At 43.0% G+C, this 26,002-nt stretch overlaps 1 protein-coding gene across 7 annotated transcripts in view; it reads right to left on the bottom strand.

The window, feature by feature from the left end:
• Positions 1 to 2,162: 2,162 nt before the first annotated feature.
• The window catches only part of APLP2 (amyloid beta precursor like protein 2), a 52,394-nt gene continuing 28,554 nt past the window's right edge, over positions 2,163 to 26,002 (bottom strand). The window contains exons 4-18 of one of the 7 annotated variants that reach the window (XM_083714476.1): positions 23,897 to 24,009; positions 22,683 to 22,873; positions 21,906 to 22,117; positions 19,487 to 19,654; positions 16,956 to 17,086; positions 16,446 to 16,520; positions 14,671 to 14,829; positions 14,121 to 14,249; positions 11,535 to 11,634; positions 11,089 to 11,262; positions 10,487 to 10,522; positions 5,968 to 6,050; positions 4,732 to 4,806; positions 4,179 to 4,334; positions 2,163 to 3,683 (exon numbers count right to left, since the gene is read on the bottom strand). In XM_083714476.1, the coding sequence (XP_083570602.1) occupies positions 3,582 to 3,683; positions 4,179 to 4,334; positions 4,732 to 4,806; positions 5,968 to 6,050; positions 10,487 to 10,522; positions 11,089 to 11,262; positions 11,535 to 11,634; positions 14,121 to 14,249; positions 14,671 to 14,829; positions 16,446 to 16,520; positions 16,956 to 17,086; positions 19,487 to 19,654; positions 21,906 to 22,117; positions 22,683 to 22,873; positions 23,897 to 24,009 (1,904 nt within the window). In that variant the 3' untranslated portion in view covers positions 2,163 to 3,581. The remainder of the gene's footprint in view (positions 3,684 to 4,178; positions 4,335 to 4,731; positions 4,807 to 5,967; positions 6,051 to 10,486; positions 10,523 to 11,088; positions 11,263 to 11,534; positions 11,635 to 14,120; positions 14,250 to 14,670; positions 14,830 to 16,445; positions 16,521 to 16,955; positions 17,087 to 19,486; positions 19,655 to 21,905; positions 22,118 to 22,682; positions 22,874 to 23,896; positions 24,010 to 26,002) is intronic. The other 6 variants (XM_083714477.1, XM_083714478.1, XM_083714480.1 and 3 more) reach the window with 6 other exon arrangements.

The raw sequence follows: 26,002 nt of genomic DNA, 5'->3' as shown, positions 1-26,002 counted from the left end.
TACATGATGTCTATTGATCATTGATACCTCATTCACCTTCCACACATGTATTGGAAACATAACAACAGTGTGATATATACAGCTCCCTGGAACATCAACATAACCAAGTATCTTCTAGGCCGCATCGGCACTATCCATTTAAAGCAGTATCATGATATTTTAAACTGTTGTGGCTTCCCCCAAAGGATACTGGAAGTTTAAGGGTGCAGAGCTATAATTTTCAGAGTGGTTTTGTTGCAGGAATTTATATATAGGTTGGAGGGTGGTTGCCCCTCCAGTAGATATCATGCACATGCAGCCCACTACAAAAATCAGCATAATTACTTTTGTGATTTGCCCCCACAAAACACTTCATCACAGTTTCTTCCTATCTATTCAAAGGGCCTCTGCTGCACAATACCAAATGTAACAATTCACTGATAAATTTATCTATGTACTGGCTCCCTGGGAAAACGTCAGAAATTCATATAGACATGTGAGCTCAGCCACTCAGCAGCCCCTCTGCCTGAGTGATAATCCCTGGCATCCTGATACCTGAGTGCCAGACAAGGTAGCCATTCCAGAAATAACAAACCCAGATAAAGACAAAAGGGTGTGATTAACTTGGCTGGGAAACAGGGAAATGTAAATGTCTCTTTTGTTTCACTTGATAGATGTTTGGAGGGCGGCAAGGGGAGCATTGGGGCAGGGTCCAGGATGCTCAGATTACTGCCACCAGACCTCCCCTCTCATGATGTAACGATGATGTATTAGTGATGTAGTTTAGGGGGTTGTAACATGGGGATTAGCAGCTAATAAAAGTTTGGGTTCTCTTTTGTACGGGGCTTCCATCTTGTTTCACCTTGTGGCAGGTGGGAGTCCTGTCGCAACAGTCTTCAATAAAGACCAACCCTACTGGCTGCTGTTTCACTCTCGTATTCCTGGCTGGTGTCCTTGTTTTTTGTCCAAGGGAGCCTTCAGATTTCTCCGTTAACAGTTTAAAAATCAAGCCCTTTCCCTAGGGAATTCTAGGAACTGTAGCTCGGGTGGGGGGGGATAGGGGGGTCTCCCGACACTTCTCAGCACGCTGAACAAGCAAGCAAGGGCAAGGAGCAAAAACGGGAGCTGCATCACTCCTTCCCAGGTCCTGCTGCCACCCCAAGTGAAAATGTGGGCTGGAATGAGAGAAACCACAAGCACAGATTCAAGCACAATGGTTAGTCCAAGTATGGCTTCACTCCTGGTGCTGAAGTAGCAGAGGGAGAAGTGACATATGGTCCACAATGTTTGCTCCGAGCACTTGCACACTTGCTTGGCCACACCTAGCCGCAGTTCAGCTTGCAAACCAGGCCTCTGTGTGTAAGTGCAAGCATAGAATCTCCATAACAACTTTGGCAGAACCACATAGAAATCCACAGATAGATAGCTTCACTTTTAATTTCACAGGACTTCCAGAGGTACAACATCCTTCTCTTTGGATAATTGAGAAGTTTATTTGGGGACATTTTAGTCTTGTTATGGTTTCAGGTAAGCTTGTGGTTACATTCTTTGGATCCACATTTGAACACAGTGTTTTCAGGTATGTTTAATCTATCTTAATCCCCTGGATAATAATACAGTTTAGTTGCACACGCAGCTTTGGCATTCAGTTCAAATTTGCCTCTTGGGCGTCTACAGAATTAATCAAACTCCCCCAGAATTGCAGTTAAAGATGTTTAATCTTGGGTGTTTCAAACTGCTCTGTGTCATTCCACCTCTCACGGGAAAAAATAACCTGAGATCAAAAATGCAAGGATGACCCAATGGGTCTTGATGGCCTCTTGTCTCTTTTTTATCCCTTACCAAGCATTAAATTTTGTATTTCTGTATTTCTAGCAAAGTACAGTGCCTTCTGGGAGCAAATCAGTTCACAAGAGAGCAGATGCAACTTGGCAACACAGCCATTACAATAAACCCAACAACTTTGGGCACTGCCATTGCTCTGTAAGGTGATGTTAATGAAAAGCTAGGGGAGGCCAAGGCAAAGAGCCTCCTCACTCAGTAGCAAGAGGCTCTCAAGAGTCCTTGAGGTTTATGGCAAACCCAATTTAAAGCTATGGGTTACATTTACAACTTCCCAGAGCTCCAGCTAGAAAATATGGGAGACCACCAGGCGCCTTTATGGATAGACACAGGAACCGATCTGGAAGTTAAAGTGTTTATTGATGTGATTCCAACTTTTTACATTCCCCACAGACCACACTAAGGAGTTTGCAGGTTAAGTAAATCTGTGCATAGTGGGAAGAGACATGGTAAGGGATGGAGGGGAAAAGAAAGGTCACAGAAAATAGAAAATAAAATAATACACCACAGGTTACCAGAACCTCCAGAATTTTAAAAAAAGCTGTGAGCATTAACACCAACTATACAAGCATTACAAAGACATGGTGGTGAACGGATCAGTGTCCGTGACGCTTCACAAATTCCCTTCCCTTCTCCATAGCTCGGACATTATCCCCTCTACCCTCCCTAACCCCACCCATAATGGAGAGCAAAATGGCAATAATTCATGGGCTCCCCCAAATGCCTGGGCTATTTGCAACTGTATCAGGTGTCTCCCGTTATGAAGACACCCCAGTGTTGACTCCAGCTTCCTTGGGAAGACACAACAGCCTCCCTAATCTGTAACGATCATGATTAACCATGAAAGGAGTGGCCTGGGTACATTAACAAAGAAGGGGTCTCTTAGAATAGTGGCTGCTAAGGGAGGCTGGCTTAGGCTGCAGGGAAAGGATTTGAAGTCGAACGTTGCAGGCTTCCAATTCTATAGGGACCAGGTTCAGAAAAGTGGACAAAGTGTGCAATCCCAATCTGCACAAACCGGGTCCCAATATTTCACTAAGGCAGAAGCATTTCCTCTCCTTACCTCTATAGGATCTAGGATTTTTGAAAACCAAGCCACACAGAAGAAGAAGACGTGCACAGGTCACTGGAATCTGAGAATTTATATAAGGTTTCCATTATTGTGATTTGCTTCCCTGGTTATTTATTTGTCTCCCAAAGACCCTAAACCCCAATATTTCAATTTTTTGGTGACTTTGGTGAAAACTTTATTTTAAAAAAGGAATACTGCTTTTATATATATGTGTGTATATATAAAAGCTAGAATGACCAAAGAGCCTCAAATGTCTTGTTTATACAATGCGGTTGGTACATGACCTTGAATATACAAGTGGTGTATCAGAAATAAAACAACATTTCTCATTTATACAGAGAGTTTGTTATCAGACAATACGACAGCACTGGGATTTTCTCTCATTAGATTAAGTTTCTTTAAAAAAGAAAAAAAAACTACATCTCAAATATCTGCAATAGATCCATTTTCCCATTTAAGGTTTATATATCATATATTGTTATATTATCATTTCCTCACCCATTTAAAAGAATGGAATTTGCAACTCTACAGTAGTAATTAAGTCTTAAATGATCCAGGAGTTCTGAATGTAATATGAAGTCCTCTTCAAGCAAAAGTTGGTCAACAGCTGATCCAAAATACTGGACCATTTTTGGCCCTTCCTACCCTGATCCTTTGCTGGTCAGGGCTGCGGTGGTTTCAACAACTTTTAAATCTGCATCTGCTCCAAGTATTTGTAAGTTGGATTCTCGTATCCATGGTTTTGCATCTTATTCAGATGCCGCTCCTCTGGCGTGAGCATCGGGTCAACCTTCAAAGAAGAGAACCAACAGTTAGCGAGTGAAGAGGAGGTATGCAAGCATCTTGGGCTAAACACATTTGTGGGGCCTGCTCCCTGGATAGAATTTAAGGGTATTAATCTCTTAAAGCCAAGGTCTTTGTTGTAATAGATTCAACTTCCCTCATCTCCCTAAGAAAAGCAACCTCAACTCCCATCTGAATGCTCTTTCCCACATGCCTTATTGCACATGATCAAGCCAAAAGCTAAAATGTCAGTGATTTCCAGTCACTGTTCTGAACCTGATGATTTGTATGTTGTGTGCACATGTGAACTGAGAGGATAATAGAAGTTCTCTCTCTCTTTTTAAAGCTATACCTTCAGCGAACCGCTTTGAACCACATAAGGCCACTGACTGCCAAATGCTCAAATCGGCAGAAAGCAACTGCTGCCACCCCATTCCCCCACCCAGCAGGTTAATCCAGCCCCCCCTCTCTCAGAGGCGATAAATCTCGAGGCCCCTCTCACCTCTACGATCCCATGGCTGATGGTTCCATACTGCCTCTTCCTCAGCATCACCAAGCTGATGACGATGACTGTGGCTATGGCAACAGCGATCACCAGGAGACCAATGAGAGCACTGCTGCTGAAGCTGAAGTCGTCACGGAGCGCGTTGTCGTTTTCCTGCACAGGAAGAAGTGATGTGGAGGGGCTGAGAGCTGGAAATGAACATGACTAAACTAGCTTGGGAGGCACCTTCCTTTGACCAACTGCCACAGCAAGCATGAGATGTGCCTGGTCATGGTCTCGCCCTGATCCCTCTCATTGTGATCTGGCTGGCGGGGGACACCTTGCAAAACACCTTCTCAGATATGTGACACACACATGGGACCTCTTCTGCTTACGTGTCTCCTACGTGGCCAATAACAAAACGTTTCTTCCAGGAAATCCTGGCCCACTGCTCTTTGCAACGCTCATGGCGTATTCAGAACTAAAAGAGGTATACACAGTGCTACTTAACACCCAGGTCAGGGCATGAAGTCCCCTAACAGCAAGCCTGGGGTGGTGGCTATATACATACCGGCTCATCCACCAGTCCACCGACTCGCTCAGGATTGAAAATCATTTCCTTCACATCAAGGGTTTCATCAATTACCTGAAAACAGTCATGAAGGAATTTTACACAAGGAGCTAATGACAGAAAGGAGGAATACTGGGCAGGGGTGTGCATAAAAAAATCACCTTGGGTTTGCAAAAAGAAGCAGCTTCTAAACTAAACAAATAGCTAGCAAAACTCTGCTAAGTCATTAAACCCGTCTCTCTGGCTTAGGTTTCATGTGCTTAGCAAAGCCCCAATAGCTTCCAGGGCTAAAAAGGTAGGGCTTTTGCAAAACCAGTAAAAGAAGGCATCAAACACCAAACGCAAGAGAAAGGAATCTGGCCCACTAACTATGGTGGCTATGCACCACATATTCAGTGTAAAGGAGGTGCACATACATACAACTGCACATACACAGGGACTCCTCCCCTCAAGCAGGAATCCTGGCTAATCAGGCCTCCTGTTCCCAAATAGAAGTCCCTACGTGTGTGCATTTGTGTGCATGCAGGGCTCCTTCACACTAAATATGCATGGCTGCCAGGGAAGCCCAGCAAGATGCTGGTACAGCAGCCAGCAAGACGTAGGAAGGTTCAAGTGACTATCTCTATCTATCTATCTATCTATCTATCTATCTATCTATCTATCTATCTACCTACCTCTATCTTGTTAGGTTATATTTAAAGCTTTCCCTGGTGGTGGTGAATGCTTGTGATGCGACATAGATGTCAGCTGGCTACATTTTAGTAGAATAAGCCTGGTTTGCGTTCCATCAACCAGATACAGTAATTTGCCTCCGAACAAGCTCCTATTTACAGTTTTCAACAAGGATGTAGACAGGAGGTGCAAACACAGAGTACATCTCAGCATCAGCTCTAAACACTGCAGCCTGCTACACTTGACAGAAGATGCTGCCACTCAAAATAGCTGACAAATCTGTCGGTGGAACCTGTGCCAGAGCACCAAAGGGTTCTGTTCCGCCTCCCACATCCATAAAGCTGTCCAGGGCGAGGATGCTAGCTCTGCTTCCCTCACACTCCTACCCTTCCGTCTCTGACACATGCGGGAAGCCTGCGGGAGCTGCAAGTCAGTAATCTGCGCCTCCCCTGCACCATATGGAATGAGTCTAGTGACTATCAAGCAAGCAGCGGGCGACATGAAAGCAAGCCACATCTCAGGCTCCATGTTTTCTGCAAAAAAAAAAAATGCAAAAGGACGTACCACATTCTCGTCCAGCTTGTTCTTGCTGTTGATTACTTTCTCTTCTGCCCCAATCAGTCCATCCAGGTCAGCCATGCCAGATCCTGTGCAGAAGAAACAAAGGAGGAGATCAGATAATGGAAAAGGCCATTTTGTCCTGTCTGTATGGCACCCGGTCTGTATGGCACACTACAATTCCTAGCTTCTCATATATATACATATTATTAGATCTCCTTATTATGCACTTGTTAGAAGGACACCAAAGTGTTATGCTAGCAAGACAAACAATGAGAAGGGGGGGAGGGGCTGGCAAATGGGGGAAACATGATGGAAGTTTTTCCAGAAGGTTCAAGCACACACCCATTCTACAGTCAGCTAGTATGATATGGCACAAAGCAATGGGAGTCCAGGGGAGATGTCCCTAGCGGCTGCTATAAATGCCCCATGAAACCAGGATGTGAGCCAGCATGCAAGAGATATTCTTGCCACAGCAAAGTCAGCACTGTCCCTTTAGAAAGCCTGCACATCAGCAACTAACTAGGGAACGAGCCTCAAAGTCATTCCAAACAGCTCACCCACTGAGCAAACTTAATGAGTTCCTGTCCTGTGTCTGGCTCAAGTCCAGAATCAATTTCAAGGGAGGAGCAAATGAAGTTCCAAATATCAGTCAGCCTGTTCCCAATGAAACACTGCATGTGATAATGGAGGAGGATATCAACAAGCCCGCTCTGCATTTCCATTAAGACCTGAGCTTTCATACATTGATCGGGAGGAAGAGCAGAAGAGACTGATGCAACAGTCAAACCACTCAAGTCACAAAGAGCATCTGATATCTGAATATTGCAAAATGTCGGCAAGCATTATGGATTTGCAGAAGGATCCAAGGTAGCCACCGGATTCCTGAGATGCTCCACATATCCAAATTTTGCTTCGTATGGTGCAAAGGTAATATAATATACACCAGTTAAACACTTCATAACTGATTGCACATCTTGCCCTACCATTTGTTGTGCTCAGGGACGAGTTCATGTATTCTGTTAGCAAGGTTCTTTGAGGGCACGTGAATGATTAATTGTGTTTTGGGGCATCTGTCACAGTGACTTTCTTTTGTTTTCACTGCCTGAAAATGCCAAATAGTGGTGCAGTCACATTTTGCCTAGAGCATGTGGGCAGGTTAGACATCGTATAGGATGCCAACACCGAAGGAAGTCTAAAAACAGCAAGCAGAAAGAGACGAAGCATTGTGGTGGGGGACTGATCCTGCATCAAGGGTGCCAAGTAAACTGACCCAGCTCCCTTTGTGCCTATGAAATGAAAGCTGATCTATTCCATCTGCTGGTGACACGTTAGCTCATTTTAAAAGGCAAACACCTTCGTGGTTCAAGTACAGTAAGCCTGCAAACTTACATGGGGGTTACATTCTGGGAAGCGCACCTAAAGCCAAAGTCACGTACTGTATAGTGAAAACACATTGGATTCAATAGTGGGTGGGATTGCAAAAGTTGTTTTCCCCCCTTTCCAGTTTTTGTTATTTTTAGCCATGCACATAAAGCTGAATGTGTACGAGTTAAGTGTGTGTAAGTTGCAGGCTCACTGTATTCTGCTCACCAGGCAGGCGTAGGACGATAGGCACACTGAGGTATGCTGAAAACGAGGAAGCCAATACGTGTCAAGATGCAGAACATGGCAGCTGGCAAAAGGTCATTGTCACGAAAGCCAGCACAGATGTGGCACTCGGCGTCAATGCATCTTGCCTGTAACACATCCCTATGACTGAGGTGTGGGCAACCTGATCACTCTTGGCCAAGCCTGGGAAAGGCTACCTGTAAGAGGGGATGCAGAGACCTATGCAGGTGCTACAAAGCCAGCCTTAATTGACCGCAGCTCTTTGCCACTGTGAAGGAAACTGTTTTAGAAAAATCCATCTGGGCTAACTGTTGTGACGTACTTCACAAAGTGAATGTAAGCCATGTTAGCTTCCAAACTGATATATAAATATAGTACACAGCTATATTTGTGTCACATAATACATTGTCAATTTGCAGGCATGGTCAAGAAGTTTGCAGGTTTATCTGGGGGGTTATGAATGGTTGGCTTTAATGTCACACCATTGATTAATATAAAATTATTTTCCAAAAACAGTATCGTTGTTGACATTTCTATCCCCCCTTTCCTCCAAGGAACTCAAAGTGGCATGCATAATTTTCATCCTCCCCATTTATGGCTGAGCAAGGATTTACACTGTGTGACCTTTTCAAGTGAACTACTTATGTACATTTATTTAAAGAGATGCTAAAGGATTTCAAATTACACTGTGGACATGCATGCGCCTTGTTCTGTCTCTATTGTCTATATGCATCCATTTTATATTTACATTTGCCATCTATTTCTACTGGGACCTCACCAACATCTTTAGGAACATTTTCTTGAAACTGAGAATATTAGTTTTTAAGGAAACAGTGCAAATATTAAAACCCATTTATTTAAAGCTGGAGTACATGTGAGGGGATATCCATATCAGAATTTTTTTCTTTTTCTTTTGCATAAGCACTGAATTGGTTGCAGAAAATTGGTTGCATTTAAACTAAAGTGCTTGATTTGGTCAAAGAACCTAGCTCACCTGTTCCACTAAAAGCAATCCATGACAAAGTGTCTGATTTTACTGCCTCTGCCTAAGTTGCTCAGGAAATGCCATTTCATATTCCAATCACGCTCCAGGAAGTCCACCTTGCTCACTAAGCCTGGTAGCTTTTTGTGTGTGAAAGTCAATCATTGATATTTTCTAAAGACTTTCAGCCTAACCATTCCAGGTTAGTCAACCTCAGGCCTTTATGGGCCTTTCTCTGGCACTTCCAGTTCTCAGGAGCCAGCACAGCAAAGGCTTCGGGCAGGGAATTCGGCAGCTAAGACAGGTACCATTAGATAGTTCTGCACCATTTAACAGCCTTAAGTGGAATAGTTGTTGGAGGAAAAGCTCTTTATATCTCACATACATCTCTGGGTAAAAAGCAGCGCTAGCTGGCAGGCACTGTGCTAAAAAAACAAAACAAAACAAAAAAAGAGGAAAGGAAGGCAGAAACAAATGCACCACAGTTCACAGCTGCCTCAACTCAGCTGAGAATGGACTGCAAAATGTTCTGTTTCCTCTTGGTTTGGGTCAGCCATGTTTACCTAGTGAGGTGAAGCTCACTCCAGGGCAGTTATGAAGACAGACCCAATCAATGGACAAGAGCTTCAATTGTGTTCCGGGTTTGGAGGTGGCGATGGGCTGGATGTGGGCCAATAAATTGAGGCTGGATTCAGGTAAGACAGAGGTGTTATGTTTGCAAGGAAATGGCTTGCTCCGTACAGGGTTGCTGCCCACAAGGAGGAGCAGGTGCATAGCCTGTAAGAACTCCTCAATCCATCATTTGTTGCTGGAGGCTTGGGTGGCCTTGTTGGACAGGAGAGTCTATTTCTAGCTCCAGCTGATACACCAGCTCCAGCTCTTTCTGCACAGGAACGACTTGGCCACTGGATTCCATGCTCTGGTGACCTCCAGATTAGACTATTACAATGCATTTTATGTGGGACTGCCCTTGAAGTTGGTCTGCAGCAGAACATTGGTGCTAGCTAAGGCAGCTCTCGGAATTAGCATAACCCTTTTCCTGAAGCAGCTACACCGGTTGCTTATTCATGTTGAAACTTGATTCAAGAAGCATGAGACTTGCTAAGATTTTTCTAGTAGCTTCAGAGTCAGTAATTATAAAACAAAGCCTGATGCACTGTGGAAAAGAGTAAAGAGTGTCAGTCCTTAATACCACTATGAGGTGCTGAAATGCAAAACAGCCCACATTGAGAAGAGGACAGCTTCTAAGCAGTTGTTGGAACATAAGTCAGTAAAAATTAACACACCAGAAGAGAAACTGAGGAAAGGATCCTGCACATGGTTCTCCAACCCCAATGAAAGAAGGCTTGTGGAATTTGCAGCTGTGTGCATTTTGGCAAATATGCCTTGTCCATTGGAAACACTGTGGGTCAACACGCCTTGCAAGGTATTTCATACGGAATAGCAGTGTTCTGTCTTTCTGTACAGAGTAGGACATATTTTAACCTGTAGAATTCCAAAAGATCTGCCCAACTCAAGCTTTGTCATTCCATATAATGTTTATGATGCAGAACAGATGGGAAAGGGCAATTAAAATAAAACTGATATTTCACCCAAGTAGCTCTAAAAACAAACTGATTAGCATTCACAGCACTATGCTACTACCAATGCTAGAGAACACCAAACTCTCATATCTAAAGCCAGTATTACAATGTTACCAACACTGTATGTATACCATTTACCATGATTGGAACATTAGTCAACTAATCAGAGGCAGCCAAACTGACTCGTTCTGCACAGGGGGTGGCTACTTTAATCTCTGAAGCTTTATATCAGCAGAAGGGAGGGAGGTGGAAGTTGATGTTATGAAACTAAAAGCAAAAGCTATCAGAACACACTGGAAAGGCAGGGGGCATGACAGAAGGCGTTTTGAGGGATCAGCTTAGAACCAACCTTTTTTCACTGGATGGTACAAATCCGGCTGAGAATCTATAGCAGGCGGGAAAACACAAGAACAAAAAAAAAATAGCAGAGAAAGGAGATTAAGAGGAGAGAAAAGAAAAAGGCTTGTGTACGATTTCTAACTCAGATCCTGGGCAACATTTAGATTAGCGATTAATAGCAAGTTCTAGCTTGTTTTGTTTTATTCCAACTTTTGAACACCAGAAAGCAAGCAACAGGTGCAATGAAACTGAGCTTGGGCTAAGGGCCCTATGAAAGAAAATGGGAATTAATTCACAGCCAAGCTTCAAAATAAAATAAGCATCTGGGGAAGAAAGCAAAGCTAGATCATTATTGTACTGTCATGTGCTCAAATTAAAATCAGAATACTAAACTTAAAAAGGAATATAGAATTGGAGGCGCCTCAACATGACAACGTCTGACACAATTAGAAACCAGTTGCCTACTTGCTCTTTTGTCAGGAGCTACTTTTAAAGCAGCTCTGGCAAGAAAAATATCCAGAATAAAAGTGAGGACAAGTATGTTAACCTGGCTAGCTGATCTATGGCGTCAGCTGAGGCCAGATACAGCAGCACTTTCACAATTCTACATACCTTCATTTTCCAGTGAGGCTGGGAAAGTTTTCACCTGGAATGGACGGAAGGGCTTGCCATCAAAAAGGGGAGACTCATCACTCTCTTCGGAGCTCACATGGACGTCCACAGGGGATTCGGAGATGGAAGATGTAAACTGGTCCATGTCAGCCCGCTGTTCTTGAAGGAGCTCATCTGTAAGCAGTGGTTGCTCAGTTAGTTAGAAAGTGTTGTCCTAAGAAGATGTTTCCAAGAAACTCAACACAACCTCTTGGATTCGAGTCAGGATTATTTTTATTCGTCTATGGAGGAAATAATTTGCTAGATACTTGGGGTGGAACTTTTCACAAGTATATACTTGGTTTGTACTGCTATTTTGTTGTTGTTGTTGATCTCAGGTGCCAAAATGCTTTGGTGCTTTTGGCGAACTAGCTTAGGGATCGTAAAAAGAGGTCAAAGGTACTAACCAATCTCACTTTGGATTTCTTCTGCCACATAAGGTACCTTGTAGAGCAGGGACAGACTTTGGTTCATTCTCTCTTCAATCACATGGAGATGCGTCATGACCTACCAAGAGAGAGGGCAGAGTTCACAAAGAGTATCAATTCTATTTTTACTTAAACAAGTAAGTCTGCTCTAGAGATAAAGAGTTTTAGAATCCTCACATTTGCTGCCACTGGCTACTAGCCATGATGGCTATATTCCACCTCCACTGTCAGAGGCAGCTTCTGGATTCACAAGCGGGGAGAGTGCTCTTGTACTCAAATTCTGCATTTGGGCTCTCCAGAAGTATCTGGTTTACTGTATTCTGCATAGTAGATGTTTTAGTTTACTGTATTCTGCTGGACTAGGTAGGCCTTTGTCCTGATCCAGGAGGGCTGTTCTTAATCTTTACATAGAAAGATACAATCTAAGCTAGTGTTCATCACCACATGCTGTGACTGAGGAACCCATAAGATAACTATGCGCTGTGCAAAGCAATGATATCATCTGTAGGTCACCTTAACTGGGCAACCCAGGCATTGGGTTTCACCCTAATATAGGATGTAATAAAACTTTTGTTGTTGTTGCTAAAGCAATGGTGAGGAAAAGGAGAACAATAGCAGGTTCTCTACAGTGAGAAAAGACCCAGTTTCCCTGAAATTTAAGCCATAACCCTGAGAACCTCAGAAGTTTGTCCAGTTGGGTGCCTGGCAAAGGAAGACTCCTTCCAGACCCAGCAATAATTTCTATTATGTAGCAGAAGAAAAATCTGCATGAATCTATGTATAGCTCTATATAGATCTGAAGGGTCATGCTTATGCTTCCAATACAACTAGCATAAAATAATGCTCCCCCCATAGTACATTACTCTAAGCAACAGCTTTCTCAGGAGAGGTTACGTAGCTTAACAGCACTTTGTTCAAAGTAGAGGCAGTAACATTCTCTTACAATGCTGGCCTTTGTTCAGGGAGGCTTGCCTGGACAAAATGGCCGGGTGTGGTTTCATATCTACAACCCAGGTTCCTGTTTCTGTATACAAGCACAACCTTTCCCACTGGCTTCTTGAATTTATGGCTACCATGTATTTGACCTGCAGAGGGTGCTGCACATTAATGGATTCTACGGAGCTGATATGGAATGCATTAATATGGATAACCAAGCTGGAACACTAATGAACTGCTTCTTATGGTCTGAAGTGTATTTGACTTTTAAAGAGAAGAAGGAAAGCAATTTAATTTTCCACGTGGCAGTCTGTCAATCTCCTGGATCGATCGAGGAGCTTGATGTGAATCCAAAATGTAAGGAATCGAAAGGGATCACCCATGTCCCTTGTATGTCAGTTGGTCAACGACACAGCCTGCCCATCGTGGCTTAAGCCTCCAGTTTACAAGCAGGGACACTGCTCAATCAAGTGAGATGGCTGTGTGAAGACAGGACTCCATCCCCTGGGAAGACAAGTCTGCATGACAGAAAAGGTATCTGAGTAGGATGGGCCAAAACTAAAGAATAGGGAAACATTTGTCAATCAAATGACTAAAGGGAAAACATTCAGAAAACTCCCCAGCACTGGAGAGTACAAATGTGAATACACTTAGATCTGCAGCATGGATTTCAGATTCACCAAACTAAGCAATCTAAGCAAATGGGAAAGCATTTTCCACTGCTGCTGGGTGAAATTGGGTTCATGCTCCAGTCCTGCTTCTCAAGCAGACAATGTAAGTTACTGAATTCAACGCAAAATAACCACTTATCACCTTTGGCAGTTCTTTTCTTTGAAAGAACATCACTTGGCAGAGCTCAGAAGCAGCGCTGTCTAGCAGGAAGGCACCCATCTTACAGAAAACTGGCTTCCAGCTCTGCTAGTGACCTTGTTTGACCTTGGCAAGGCCTTCTAATGCTTTCCCTTTTTTCCTTCTCACCCTCTCAGTCACAAAGACGACAATCCTGGCTATGAAACAAAATTTAAAACAGGAACGCAAAATTGCTCAGAGAGGTAGCTTGGTGGATAATGCATAAGAGAGGTGTTACAATTTCCTTTCCCTATACTGAAAAGAATGAGGAAAATTTGCTCCTCAAAAACGAAGCCTTGGGTAAGTGATCAAATGCTTCTATGCTTTGCCTCAAGACTCAAGCTATACTTCTGCTAAGAAGGGGAGAAGGTTTTGGCAAGTAGTAAAGGCAAAAGATGCATGAGAAATCCAAGAAAGTGATTACAGTCAACAAGCCGGCAGGACAAGCACAGAGTCAGTATGGGCACAACAAAATAAATGATGCATCAGGGATGGGTGCTGTCAGTTCAAGAAGTGGCCATGTTTCATCTATGCTCCAGCTAGCACCCAAAAGAAACCCACCCCAGCTATGTAACTCTGGTTAATGTAAATAGGCACTATTTTTGTTTAACAGGCACATCCTAGGTTAATACCAAAAATGCACAGAAGGACTATGGTTCATTGTGATGTCCAAACCAGCTCAAAGTCTGCACATTGAGGCAGAAGAGATAAACTGCAACACCCAGCTAGGAGTGGGTCTTAAAACGTGGGACAAAATGTTTCCCAGGGATTACTCTGTACCTGCGATTTCATCTGCGCTGCCTTTTCTGGATCAACAGCCAAAACGTGCTGGTAATGGCGGATCGTGTGCAGGCGGTCTTTGTTCTCTGCCCGGACGTAACGCTTCAGGGCTTGCAGGATACGGTGAGGCTGTAGAAGTTAAACCAAACTGATGAGCCAATAGAGAATGGAAGATAGTCCAGTGATTTCAACTGTGCCCCTTAAGGTCCATCTGCTTTATATGAAAAGCAAGCCAAAGCACACTTAAAATATTGTGATATAGCGAGGACAAGACACATGAGCTGCTGCTGCACCACAGGCAAGAAGCTGGAGCTAGGCCAGGCAAGACATAACTGGACAGGATTCAGATTTATAGGAAAATTCAGCAGCCATTATACTAATGCTATACACCCAGAATGCCTACCTTACAGCTGCTCAATCAATTATTGCCTCTCTTCCCACCCACCCACCCACCCTTTTCTTCCACTAGCTGTCAATGTTTGCACTTCTTCCAGACACTCCTGGCCTTCCCTTTAATGCATGTACTTGAAACATCCCAAGGGGAACGTACCCGCGGAGAATCAGTCTGCAGAGCAACTAGGTAATTTTCCAGGGCAATGCGACGGCGGTCATCCAGCATGGCTTCCACACGAGCGAGATGAGTCTCCACCAGCTGCTGCTTCTCACTGGCTGCTTCCTTCTCTAGAGATTTAGCCATTGCCTGGAATCGCTGCAGAAGGAAAATGGTGCAGTTAACAGGTGGCAAAGAGATTAATTACTGCTCTTCTGATTAGCTACTTTCAGATGCATTTAGTCAGACAGCACCTGAAAGATGCCTGGGAGACAGATTTGGCATCTATATCATGGTAGGTGTATTCTGCAGGTGGAGTAGCAGTCTTTGCAACTTAGTCCAAAACTGGTTTGGAGCAGAAAATGCAAAAAACCTTGCAGTCAGTGGATAATCTAACACTGCAGTCACTCTCAGGATACAGAGTTGAATAACTATTTTAGTACTGGTGACCATTTGCCTATTTAGTGACAGCAAACAGGTTGAGGGCTTGCCAAAAGCCTGCCAATGGCTCAATTCAAATGTAGTCTGAAGCCAAACCATGGCTTAGTGTGAATGTACAGCCTCTCAGAGAGGAGGTGGTGGTCACAACATTGGAGAAGCAGAACAGCCACTTTCTCCTCTCCAGGAACCCATGCATTTCTGCTAAGGCGCTGTTTTCAAGACCCTGTCTCTACCAGCTGATAAGGAGAAGAAAGATGGGGTAGGCCAGAAAATCCATCCGAATATCACTACCTGGCAGCCCTGCTAACCTTGAGGTCCATATTTTGTTAAATTGGAAATATTAATTTGTGTTGCTGTAAGTTTTTGTTTGTTTGCCTTATAATTGAATTGTTTAATTGCTTATGTGTCCTCTTTATATGATTTTGTAATTTTTGTATACTGGTTCTCTCTGTTCATTTTTATTAATGTGTTCTCTGCTCTGGGATTGAAAACACTGAATGAAGAGTGGGCCATAAATACTGTAAATAAATAATGTCTGAACTGAGGGTCCAGCGCCTTAACTACTTCCTAAGGTTCCAAACCTCAACCTTACAATCCTCCAGGATGAAGTGACTGAGCAGTTTAATTTTAGAAGAATAGGAGGCTGGTGGTTTTTTGCTACTAGCTTGTATGAAACTTTGCATTTTTATAAGGCTAAATTAGAAAAAATGGCATTTTGTGATTTTCTGCCATGAAGAGAAAACAAATTTGCTTATGCCACTGCAAACCAATTTAAAGGCAATAAAGGCAAACACAATTTTAAAAAGATAATAGAAGAAAATCAATTTGGAATTGTTCATTTGCAAACCATTCTGTTCTCTACATGTTTCTCGGCTGGTATGAACCAACTTCCAGAACACAACCAACGAAAAGCCACAGCAGATATTATTCTCAAAACTATTTTACCAGGAAGGTGGTTTCCTCATCCTCATGGGTTTTCACCAGTTTTGAACAAATAAGATCTGTGGGTTCTTCAAATGGGCCACATCTGAGCACTCTCAGCTGAAGCAAACATGGCTGGTTTTCTACAGTTCTATTTTCACAAGCCACCAACATGCTCAGTGGTTGATTTCATCTTCTCCTACCAGCCAGAAGAGCAGTGGGTACTAAGGAGCACTGAATCCAAGAATGGAAAAATAACCCCATGAATGAGAAACAAGACATCCCTAGGTCAACAGCTGGATGGCAAAAACAGTTTAAGTTAGTGGTCTTATTCTGACGGTTGGGAAACTGTAAAAGCCACCCATCCATTCATGCTCTAGGAGAGAACAACCAACTTCACTCTGATAGTTTACCTGCATGAGAGTTTGCCTCTCGGCCTTCGGGAGATTCTTGGCCTGGCGCTCTGCTTCTTCCCATTCCTTCTTCACCTAAACAGGTCAGAAAGAGACACAAATCTGGTCCGTGAGGACAAGCGTGACTGATCCACATGTAACACACTAAGTTCATTTAGGTTATTTAATACACCACTCAATACAATTTCCACAGCTGCTTCCAATATAAACATATTTTTTAAAAACAAAAATACCAAAAACTATTTGTTAAAGGTTTAACAGAAAGCTGCAGAGAAAAATTCCTGTTGTGGAAAGACAATTCTAATTTAGGCTCTCAAGGGAGCAATTTGGCTTGGAGGGTTTATTGCTTTTACTATCCAAAAAGATAACTTAAAAAAAAAATACTTGGCCCAACTAAAAAGCAAAAGCCTGAAGTCGATGGCTTGGAGACAGCTGGCTAGCCACAACGAGGTTGCAGAGTTGAATTTGTAGAATAAGGGCAGCCATGCTACAGTTTAAGAGGAGGCTCACCCTATCCATGCGGTTGTGATGTCGAACCTCTAGCTGTTCTTTTGCTTTCTGGAAACGGGCATGCTCATTGTCGTCGGCTGGTGTTTCAAAGTAGACATCCACATCATCAGTAGGCACAGGAGTAGGAGGAACTGGGGAGATGACAGAAGACAGGACCCGTTGTGTCAATGGCCCTGGATCAGTCAGCTGCTGCTGTACCTAAGGGTGCCAGGGCAGGGAAACATGCTGCCAGTGGTTCCCCTCTCAGAAACAGGCTTTAACAATCCCTTCCAGAACTCCTTTCTCGCTTCTATCAATTGCCAATTTTCTACAGCACCTCACACGGTATTACGGGAAGACAAATAACATACCGGGATATCTCTAAAACCACCCCATTCTCCAACAGTGGGCAAGTATTATGCAGGATCAGTAACCAAACCGTTGCTTAGAATGCTCCTTTTAATCTCACAAGAGGTTTATGCAAGGCTGCATACATTTGTTGCTCAGTGAAACTACCCACAGATCGTTAGTGCAGAAATGTCCAGATTTTTCAGATATTCAGTCCCCAAGGAGAGATTTACACACTTCAAACTTCATTTACCCCCGATAGCTTTATCAGGTGATATGGCATCTCTCTCTCTCTCTCTCTCTCTCTCTCTCTCTCTCACACACACACACACACACACACAGAGAGAGAGAGAGAGAGAGAGAGAGAGAGAGAGAGAGAACGCGCTATGAAGCACAAAGAGGCACAGTAAAAACATTGCCTTTGCAGCAAATTGGACAGCTTTCCAAAGTGGAAAGAATGAGACTAGACCATATTTGTGCCATTAGGACTTTCCTAACAGTTGTTCATGCTACAGTATTATCTTTAAGTGACAGGTTATTGTTTATGCCTTTTCCAGCTTATTGCTGGGACATGGTCTGCATCCTGACCCATTTTGAAGCAAAGAGCAATTAGTGTTAGGAATCATCAAACCATCTAGGACCAGGATATCTGAAGGACTGCTGTCTCTCATATAAACCTGCTTCTGTGCAGAGATCAATGGTCCTGCTCCAGGTACCCATGCTATCTGAACCAATACTGTCACCGGGGACAGGACCTTTTCCTGTTGTCGCAACCAATGCTTGCATTCCAGAGTTTGAATTCCGATATCCCTACCCCACCCCAAGATGATGACAAAGAATTATATCTACTTGGGCTTCTATCTTTTTCCTCCCAAAGCATTTTAAGCTATTCTCAAAATATTGTTCTTGTTCAATTATTTGATTAGCTGCCTTGCATACATTTGGTAAAAAGACGGGGTACTAATGTTTTAAGGAAATAAAAATATACTTTAAGTAAATGAGAGCCATCACTCAATATCTATGCAAGAATGAGTTCATCACAAATTCTGATCACCTGGATCAATCCATTTTGAAGTCAATAAATCTCATATCAAATTGAACTGCTTTCAGGCAGAAAGATTTTGTTCACAGAACTGCACATTTCATCCAATACCTTGTATAAAGCCCTGAGTGGGAGTCGCAACACAGCACTTGAACCCACAACATTTTTAGTTCAACATGGTAAGCATTAAGTGAAACAGTGGCAAGACAGCACACATTGCACATGTAAAAAGGCATTCTCTCTCTCTCTGCAGATGGAAGCTAAGACTGGATGTGTCGCATACTGTTTAGTGTTTCTGAATCAGGCTTTGATATGGAGGCTCCAATTTCCACCCCCAAATCCTTCTCGGATGGGATGAACTTTTGTCCAAAAAGCTCCTGACATCCGCATCTTTTATTCCACCACTTCAATCAGATCAACCTAATCAAAAGCATTTGCATGGAACCCATTTTGTAAACAGGATTACTGCTGTATAGACAGACTGCCAAGCCCTAGAAAGCACAAAAAAGCCTTTCAAAAGGCCTCTGCAACAGCCAAAAAGGAAAGTGCTGGAATTTAACAATAACTTAATTTTGGGGGGGATATTTTATTGTGAGAGGAGGCAAAAGCCTCAAGCTATCAAATAGAGTCATCAAGCTGTGGCTCATATTTCTAATGGTGCAGAAAATGAAGCAGTTATCTTCCATTCAAAAAAAGGGTGGGGGGAGAGGGAGAGTACCAGGGTGTATCTCATACCAGTAGCTACATATGGAGGAAGTGTTTGAAAGGATGCAGGATTCCATGGGAAAGGAGTAAGAAAGGAGGTCAGCTGAGGTGAACAAGGGCAGCAGTTTTAAGAAACAAAAATGTTCAATTCCAACTGCAAAAAGTAGAAAGGGATCAATTGAGCCTTCATTGACCTTGCAAAGGTGAGATGCGTTTAGAGAAGCAGACCAGTGTGTGAAGGGGAAGCCAGTCTTCCCAAGCTGCAGAAACATAAGCTGGACCTAAAACCTAAAGCAGCACAGACAATAAAGACTACTGCAGGACAGACAGCGTTTCAGCAGACACCAGGATTCATAGAACAAGGCTACACACAGCTCTTTCCTTGACCTGGTCAAGGATGAGAAGACAGACAGGACAACAGCTTGCTGCAAGAGGGCAGGTGGGAGGCAGGACTTACTCATCTTTTTACACACAGCCATACAATAGTCCTCTGACTCAAAATTGTTCCTGTTTCCTCCGCAGCCTCCATATATAAAGCGAATGCACTTTTTCTTGTACATGTCGAAGTACCAACGAGGCATCACAGACCGGCAGGGACCTGTCATCGCCTCCTGGGAGCAGACAGCTGTGTGGGAGATGGTTAAAGCATCAGCTGGTGACAAGCACAGCTTAGCTAAGCTATTACAACAGCAGCGATGGCTCTAGGTTAGTCTTAGCTGAAGAACTGACATTTGCCTGGGGTGCTACAGATCCATTATCCACAAGCTTCCAGTTTTCCCATCACTGAAAAGAAAAATCTGTTTACTAGGGCCAAACGTAGGCCCAGTGATGACAACGCTATCCCACTCAACTTCATCTGTGCCACTTCCACAAAGGGGAAGTAGGAAGAAAAAAATATTTTGCAGCACAGAAACACCATGCAAACAACTGTCCCAAAGCTTCCATTCAGTTCATGCAAAAGACGTTCTGTGGTTAGCAACCAGGTTAGGCAGGTTATGTGGCAAAATGTTTTATTCTTCCTGCTTCCCAGAAAGGATAATATCGGTGGACGAGGAATTTCCTTTGCTGCCTCAGTTCCTTCAGCTTAGCCTTTCCCTTTCTCAACCATAGCTAATGCTTTGTGTCTGCTACCTTTCAGCACCTTTCTAGGTAAATTGTGCAACTTGGAAAACTGTCTGAAGAATCCACAAATACTGCTTTGAGCATATGAAATGATAATCTACTGTGGAAAATAAGCCCATAACTTCATTTGGGGGGGGTGTCCTAAATGGCCATGTCACACTGGTTAAAAGCCTAGAACATTGTAATAAAAAGACCTTCAATATGGTAGCAGACTTGGTAGCTTCAACCACTCCCACCACCAGGGGATCAAGGGACCTCAGGAGAGTGGATTCATGTCTTATTGGGTTAGAAGTTCCTAAAAGCTGAGGCTCTGCCCTAGTTCTCACTTATGGCGATAAACCTGGAACGCACACGGTAAATTTAGGAGGGGAGTGTGAATTTGAGACCATTTCTTTCAAGCATTGAAATACATCCACATAATATGGATGGCATTCTGTACTCCAACATATTTGAATGGAAGCATAGAAAAAATTTGACTATTAATGCTACGCACATGGAAGAAAGTTACTTTTGGATTTAAAGCCTACTTTCTGATAATGTTATAAATTTAAGATTGAAAATTTGCTCTTCTACATAGCAAAAGTGTATTTGTCATAAAGTGTATTTTGTCATCTGAGGGACAATTACAGAAGGCAGAAGCAAGGAGGCTAAAGCATTTCATCATTCCTCAAGAGCATTTCCTACTGCATGGCTTCCTTTTGGCTATATATTTGCACCATGTTGAGAAGTCCAAAATTTGGAACTGACATACATCAGTCACAAAAACTGGTGCACCTTAATGCTTCACATTAGAGAGGCTTTAGGAGACACTGGCTAACTAACAGCTGTTTGAGTCAGAAAAATTATGTGTGTGCGTATATGTTTGTTTTCCCCAAACCCTGCCCCCCCCCCAACCACCAAAAAAAGTCTGACTACTCAATTGTGGTTTTCAGGTTGTTGTTCTTTGAGAAAGACTGCTTACTTGGTGCAATTTGAAATCTTGAAGGTATCATACTGAAGGGGGAAAGCGTAACCAGCTAGGAAAGCATGCAGATCCCAGGTGGCCCTTCCACACGTACTAAGCTTTACTTCCAGCAAGTGAAATCATGGTATTCTGGAAGCTTACCAAAGAGTTTGTACCTGCAAGGTTACAGGAGTTGCTGGCATCTGTTTGACAATCTGAATTTATCTACATTTTATGCCGATACCGTTAACTGGCCTGCTGTAAATGTCACTATAAGAGCATGTAGCCAAAAGCAGAACTGCTTATACTAAGCTTGCCCCACTTTGGGATAGATGGGCTGACTGATGGATAAACTGTAGCATACATAGAAATGTATAAATGACAAACCATTCGATCATTTTTGATAGTATTCTTCCTAGTTTTTCTATGAAGGAGAAAATCTGAATAACCTTTCACCCAAGTAACCCATATTTTAAAAACAACAATGTTTTGATTTGCAATGTTTTCAAAAATTAGATAGCAGAAAGCTATTTCAAGGTAGTCCCAAGAGAGAGTGCCAGAGGTAAGAGTTGCCAGTGATACACTTGGCAAGTAGGCACTGTATGTCCCACAATTTGGGGGAAGGAAAAGACTAGTCTCTAATGAATGGCATACAAGCTCTTCTCCACTGACCTATTTGGCAATTAAAACATCCAAATAGGAAAAAGGCTACTAGACTAGAAGTGGAACATTCAACATATGGATTGGCAAGATCAATTTGACAGCTACTGGAATAAAGAAGAGCTGAGTGAGCTGCAATGTGGCTGTTTACCTTTCACATCACTCATTATTTCCTTCTCAGCAAGCGATTTCTCATTGCTTGGTTCTGTCGGAGGCTCCTCATTGTAATCTTTATAGCCATCATAATAGTAATCCCGATCTACCACCACTTCTTCCTCATCTTCTTCCTGTTCCTCCTCTTCATCATCCATTGTTGCTATTGCCGCTGTGAACTCTTCTGTATTTGCCTCGGTGGGGAACTCACTAAAAAAGATACATACAATTAGAATGCAAACCAACTGCTGTTTGCAGGCATGAATGTGCAGCGATTTGGCTTTGGGTCTCCTCACCTCAACTTTAAAAGAATTGGAAGAAAAGAATGGATGCACAACCAACTTCAGTTCTGGAAACTACCCTATTGCATCTACACAAGCTATTGTAGCAGTGGCTCCAAGATGGGCTCTTAGGTTTTATTATATGGATCTATTTCCAAAGACTCACAGCACCTCAGTAGTCCATGACCTTCAACCTGCCCACCCACACTTACGAGACCCAGGAGGAGGCAGGGGGAGATGAAAAGAGAGAGGAGCATAGAATTTCAAAACACTGAGCTCAACAAAAATAAAACCCATTTCTTGAACCAGGCAAGACACCCCATGCAGCAATGCTAATGATCTATGGATCGTAAGAAGCTAGCATGATTCCATCCCATGTTTATGCTCTTAAGGTGGCCCTAACGTCTCCCAATGATCCTCACAAAGCTTTTCTCTGCCCAACCATTGGGAAGAAAACATTGCAATAAAATGCGAAAAGAGCTTGTAACAATTACCTTTTGTAACTGTCATAGTCTTCGTCCTCCTCCTCTTCCTCCTCCTCTTCTTCCTCCTCCTCCTTGGAAAGAGCTTCATCAACAATTTTGGCCTGAGGGCAGCACACATACTCTGTGCCATGGAACTGGTCTACTCCGCAAGGAAGCAGCATGCCATAGCTGTGCAGGATCATCCCCTCAGTCAAACAGGCCTGGAGTAAGTATTAAAAGCAGTGGGTCAGAACAGAATCGCTTGACTGTTTTAATGCGTGGACCTCTTATAACACTTCCCCCACCCACCCACACACTGTTAAAGGATGACATACAGATTTTGTATAGCATTGCATCTTAGCCTAGGTTGCAACGGGTCACTAGAATCATCTGCCATAAAATTGCTGATTGTTTAGAAGTGGTACTCAGGATAGGGCAGTGAATGTCAGCAGATGATGAAGGTCCATGCCTGGAAGCTGAAACTGCACATAACATCTAAGAAGTAAGATACCAACTTGTTGCTGACTCAGTTAGACCTTCCAGCAGGGGTTGGGGCTTTATAACTTCAACAGCCTTGGCGCAAAGTTACATATCAATGCAATGCACAATTTAGCTTGAAACCAAAGTTGTGCAATTCAAAGTAATTTTATGAAGAGCACATACTACTTCTGCACTTTAAACCAAGGAAGTGAAAGGGTGAATATTCCTTATCATTCTAGGAATCACACTTTAGAAGCATGTTAAGATGATGCTCAAATAAAAATCTGAAAATAGATCTGCCTTCCAAAAACTTGGACCAAAATCTCCAGTGTTCCAAAATAAGAATCCTGAAGCCCCAATTAGGCTCCTATGTCCTTGTAGAAAGGGAGTCAAATGTCAACAGAACTCCACAGTTATGACAAACAAAGCCTGCATGAAACTGGCACAAACTGGAGTTCTCAAACTGCTAACTTAGTGAAATCATGACTCTGTGGAAAACAGGTTGTTGTTTTGCTTAGTAAATCAGGCTGAACAATGATTTACACCCAGGATCTCAATTGCTTCATTTTGGTGGCTCAGTATTAGTCAAAAACTTTGTAACTTGAAGATATTCTTCAAATTCGTTGCAAGCTGACCTCCTCTCTATTACTCCTTCAAAGAAGAAAGGCATTTCTAATTCTGTATTTCAAGCTTTCTCTCAAATACCACTTTATGGCATCTTATGGGAGAAGACCAGGGCATTCCTTCTCTTGCAGCCAAGTTACCTCTTTTGATATAGTGTGCCAGTACTGGTGACTTTTACACACATCCATCCGCTCCCTGTGGAAGAACCGGCACTTTTCTGGAACCAAGAGGACATCACTGACAAACTCACCCACTGTGAAGAAGGAAAGAGCACAAGTCAACTGCAAAATCATCTCACACACAAGTCCCAAGCTTTACTTTCTAGTTAGAGACATTTACTTGCATCTGATGAAGTAGACCATCAACCTTAAAAACTTATGCTACATTAAATTTGTTAGCTTATAAGGTACCACAGGATGCCTTGTTGACGCTACTAAAGTTTCATGTCTCAAAAAAAGATGCAACTGGATCCATAGGAATAGTAAAACATCTCTATATTTAGAAGGCCTCTCAACTGCAAGCATTTTCATTTTCATCTAGGAGCTCAGGATATTAAATTAATTCAAACAGGGAGAAGACATGATAAAGGCTTTTAAAACATGCATTTGAAGATAATTGGAAACTTCAGGTTGACATCAAAATCCAATATGTCTCCTCAGAAGTAAGTCTCACAAATAGGACTTACCTGTGAGTAAGCCCAGTATGAATGGGTCTGCACCCTAAGCTACTTCAACTTTTTCTTTGAACACTCAATACTATAAGAAAGTTAATCAGAAAGGAACAACCAGTACTCTCTTCTCCAATAAAGGCTACAGCCATTGGCCATGTTCACATGCCACACTAAGCCACAGTCCATCTTAAACAATGAACATTCTTCTGCTCCCATCCCCATCTCACAAGTGCTGCATGGGCAGTACAACCAAGCTATATTATGGCCCGTAACGTTGTACAAACACACGTTGTTTTAAGCCAGAAATAAACCACAGTTTGTTCTTGATTGGGTCACATTCGCAATTAAGCCAGGGGTCAGTAACTTTTTGGGGCATGCAGGTATATGTACAAACTGGAAAAACTGTTGCCAGGACCACACACACACTGCATACATACACAATGACTCTTCCCCGCTCCCCACTCAGTAATTAATTTGAAAATGATATTTTTGCTTTTATTCCCAAGCCTAGGTTGGCGGGGGGACAGGGACCTTCCTGGAGTGTGCAGCTGGGGAGGAAAGAGTTAACTTTCCTTTGCCAGCTTGCACACTCCAGCAAGCTTGTACTACCCCCAATATCTAGGCTTGAAAAAGTCTTGTTGGAGCCATTATGACTTAGCCTGACTTGTGAACCATTTTACTGTCCAGTATCCAAGATGGACAAGGCTATTATTATTACTAATGCTATTTTTTAACACTTGTATAGTGCTAACAGCATGCCAAGTCCTACATGGAACATTATGTCCACTGGACACTACAAGACTACGCAAATAGTATTATGCCAACTTTGCACATGCAGGGAGATTCTGAGTTGAGACCCATTCAAGTGTGCTGCTCAACCTCATGCATTTGGGAGTCCCAATGTTGCATGGGGCCTATATCCTATGTGTCCCACTAATCTTCTAAGCTGGGTTTTAGATGAATCAAGGGAAAGGGAAAGGAAAAGGGAAGAATGACAAAAGTGGGTTTTTGTTTTCCCTTGTGTGTTGTGGGTTTTTGTTTTGTTTTGGGGGTTTTTTAAGTGTAAGCCTGTGAGTAGGTATTGTCTTGTTTTGATGGTGTGTAAGATGTTCTTAGAGACTTTTTGGCTGAAGAGTAGGATATAAAAATCTTCTAAAGAAATAAAAAGTAAAATAATTAAAAATCCTGCTTTCGTTTGAGGTAAGACTCCGACCCACACTGGGATTCCAGCTATACCCCCAAACAGCAATGTGGACCACAGAGCTCTTTAGGCATGCTACCAGGGGTGTACCTATGGGATGGCAAGGTTGGCCCCCACCAAGGGCCCAGGCTCAGAGGGGCACACAAAAATTGCACCTCTCCACTCTGGCTCTTCTAGGAGCCTTGGCAGAGCTCCTTGCCAAGAGCATGAGGGGCACCAATGCAGCTCCTTGCCAAGGGTGCAAAGGAGCCTAGGTACGCCTCTGCATGCTACCCTCCAGTGACAGAATGAGATCCTCCTCTCACTGTGATCACCAGCCAAGAAACGGTGCCCTCACTACAACCTCTCCTCCCTCCCATGCCCATCTCTAGGCAG

Source organism: Podarcis gaigeae (genome assembly GCF_964106915.1).
Source record: "Podarcis gaigeae genome assembly, chromosome: 15".
NCBI lineage: Eukaryota > Metazoa > Chordata > Lepidosauria > Squamata > Lacertidae > Podarcis > Podarcis gaigeae.
Note: the sequence above shows the minus strand (reverse complement) of the source record. Positions and strands in the feature narration are given on the sequence as shown.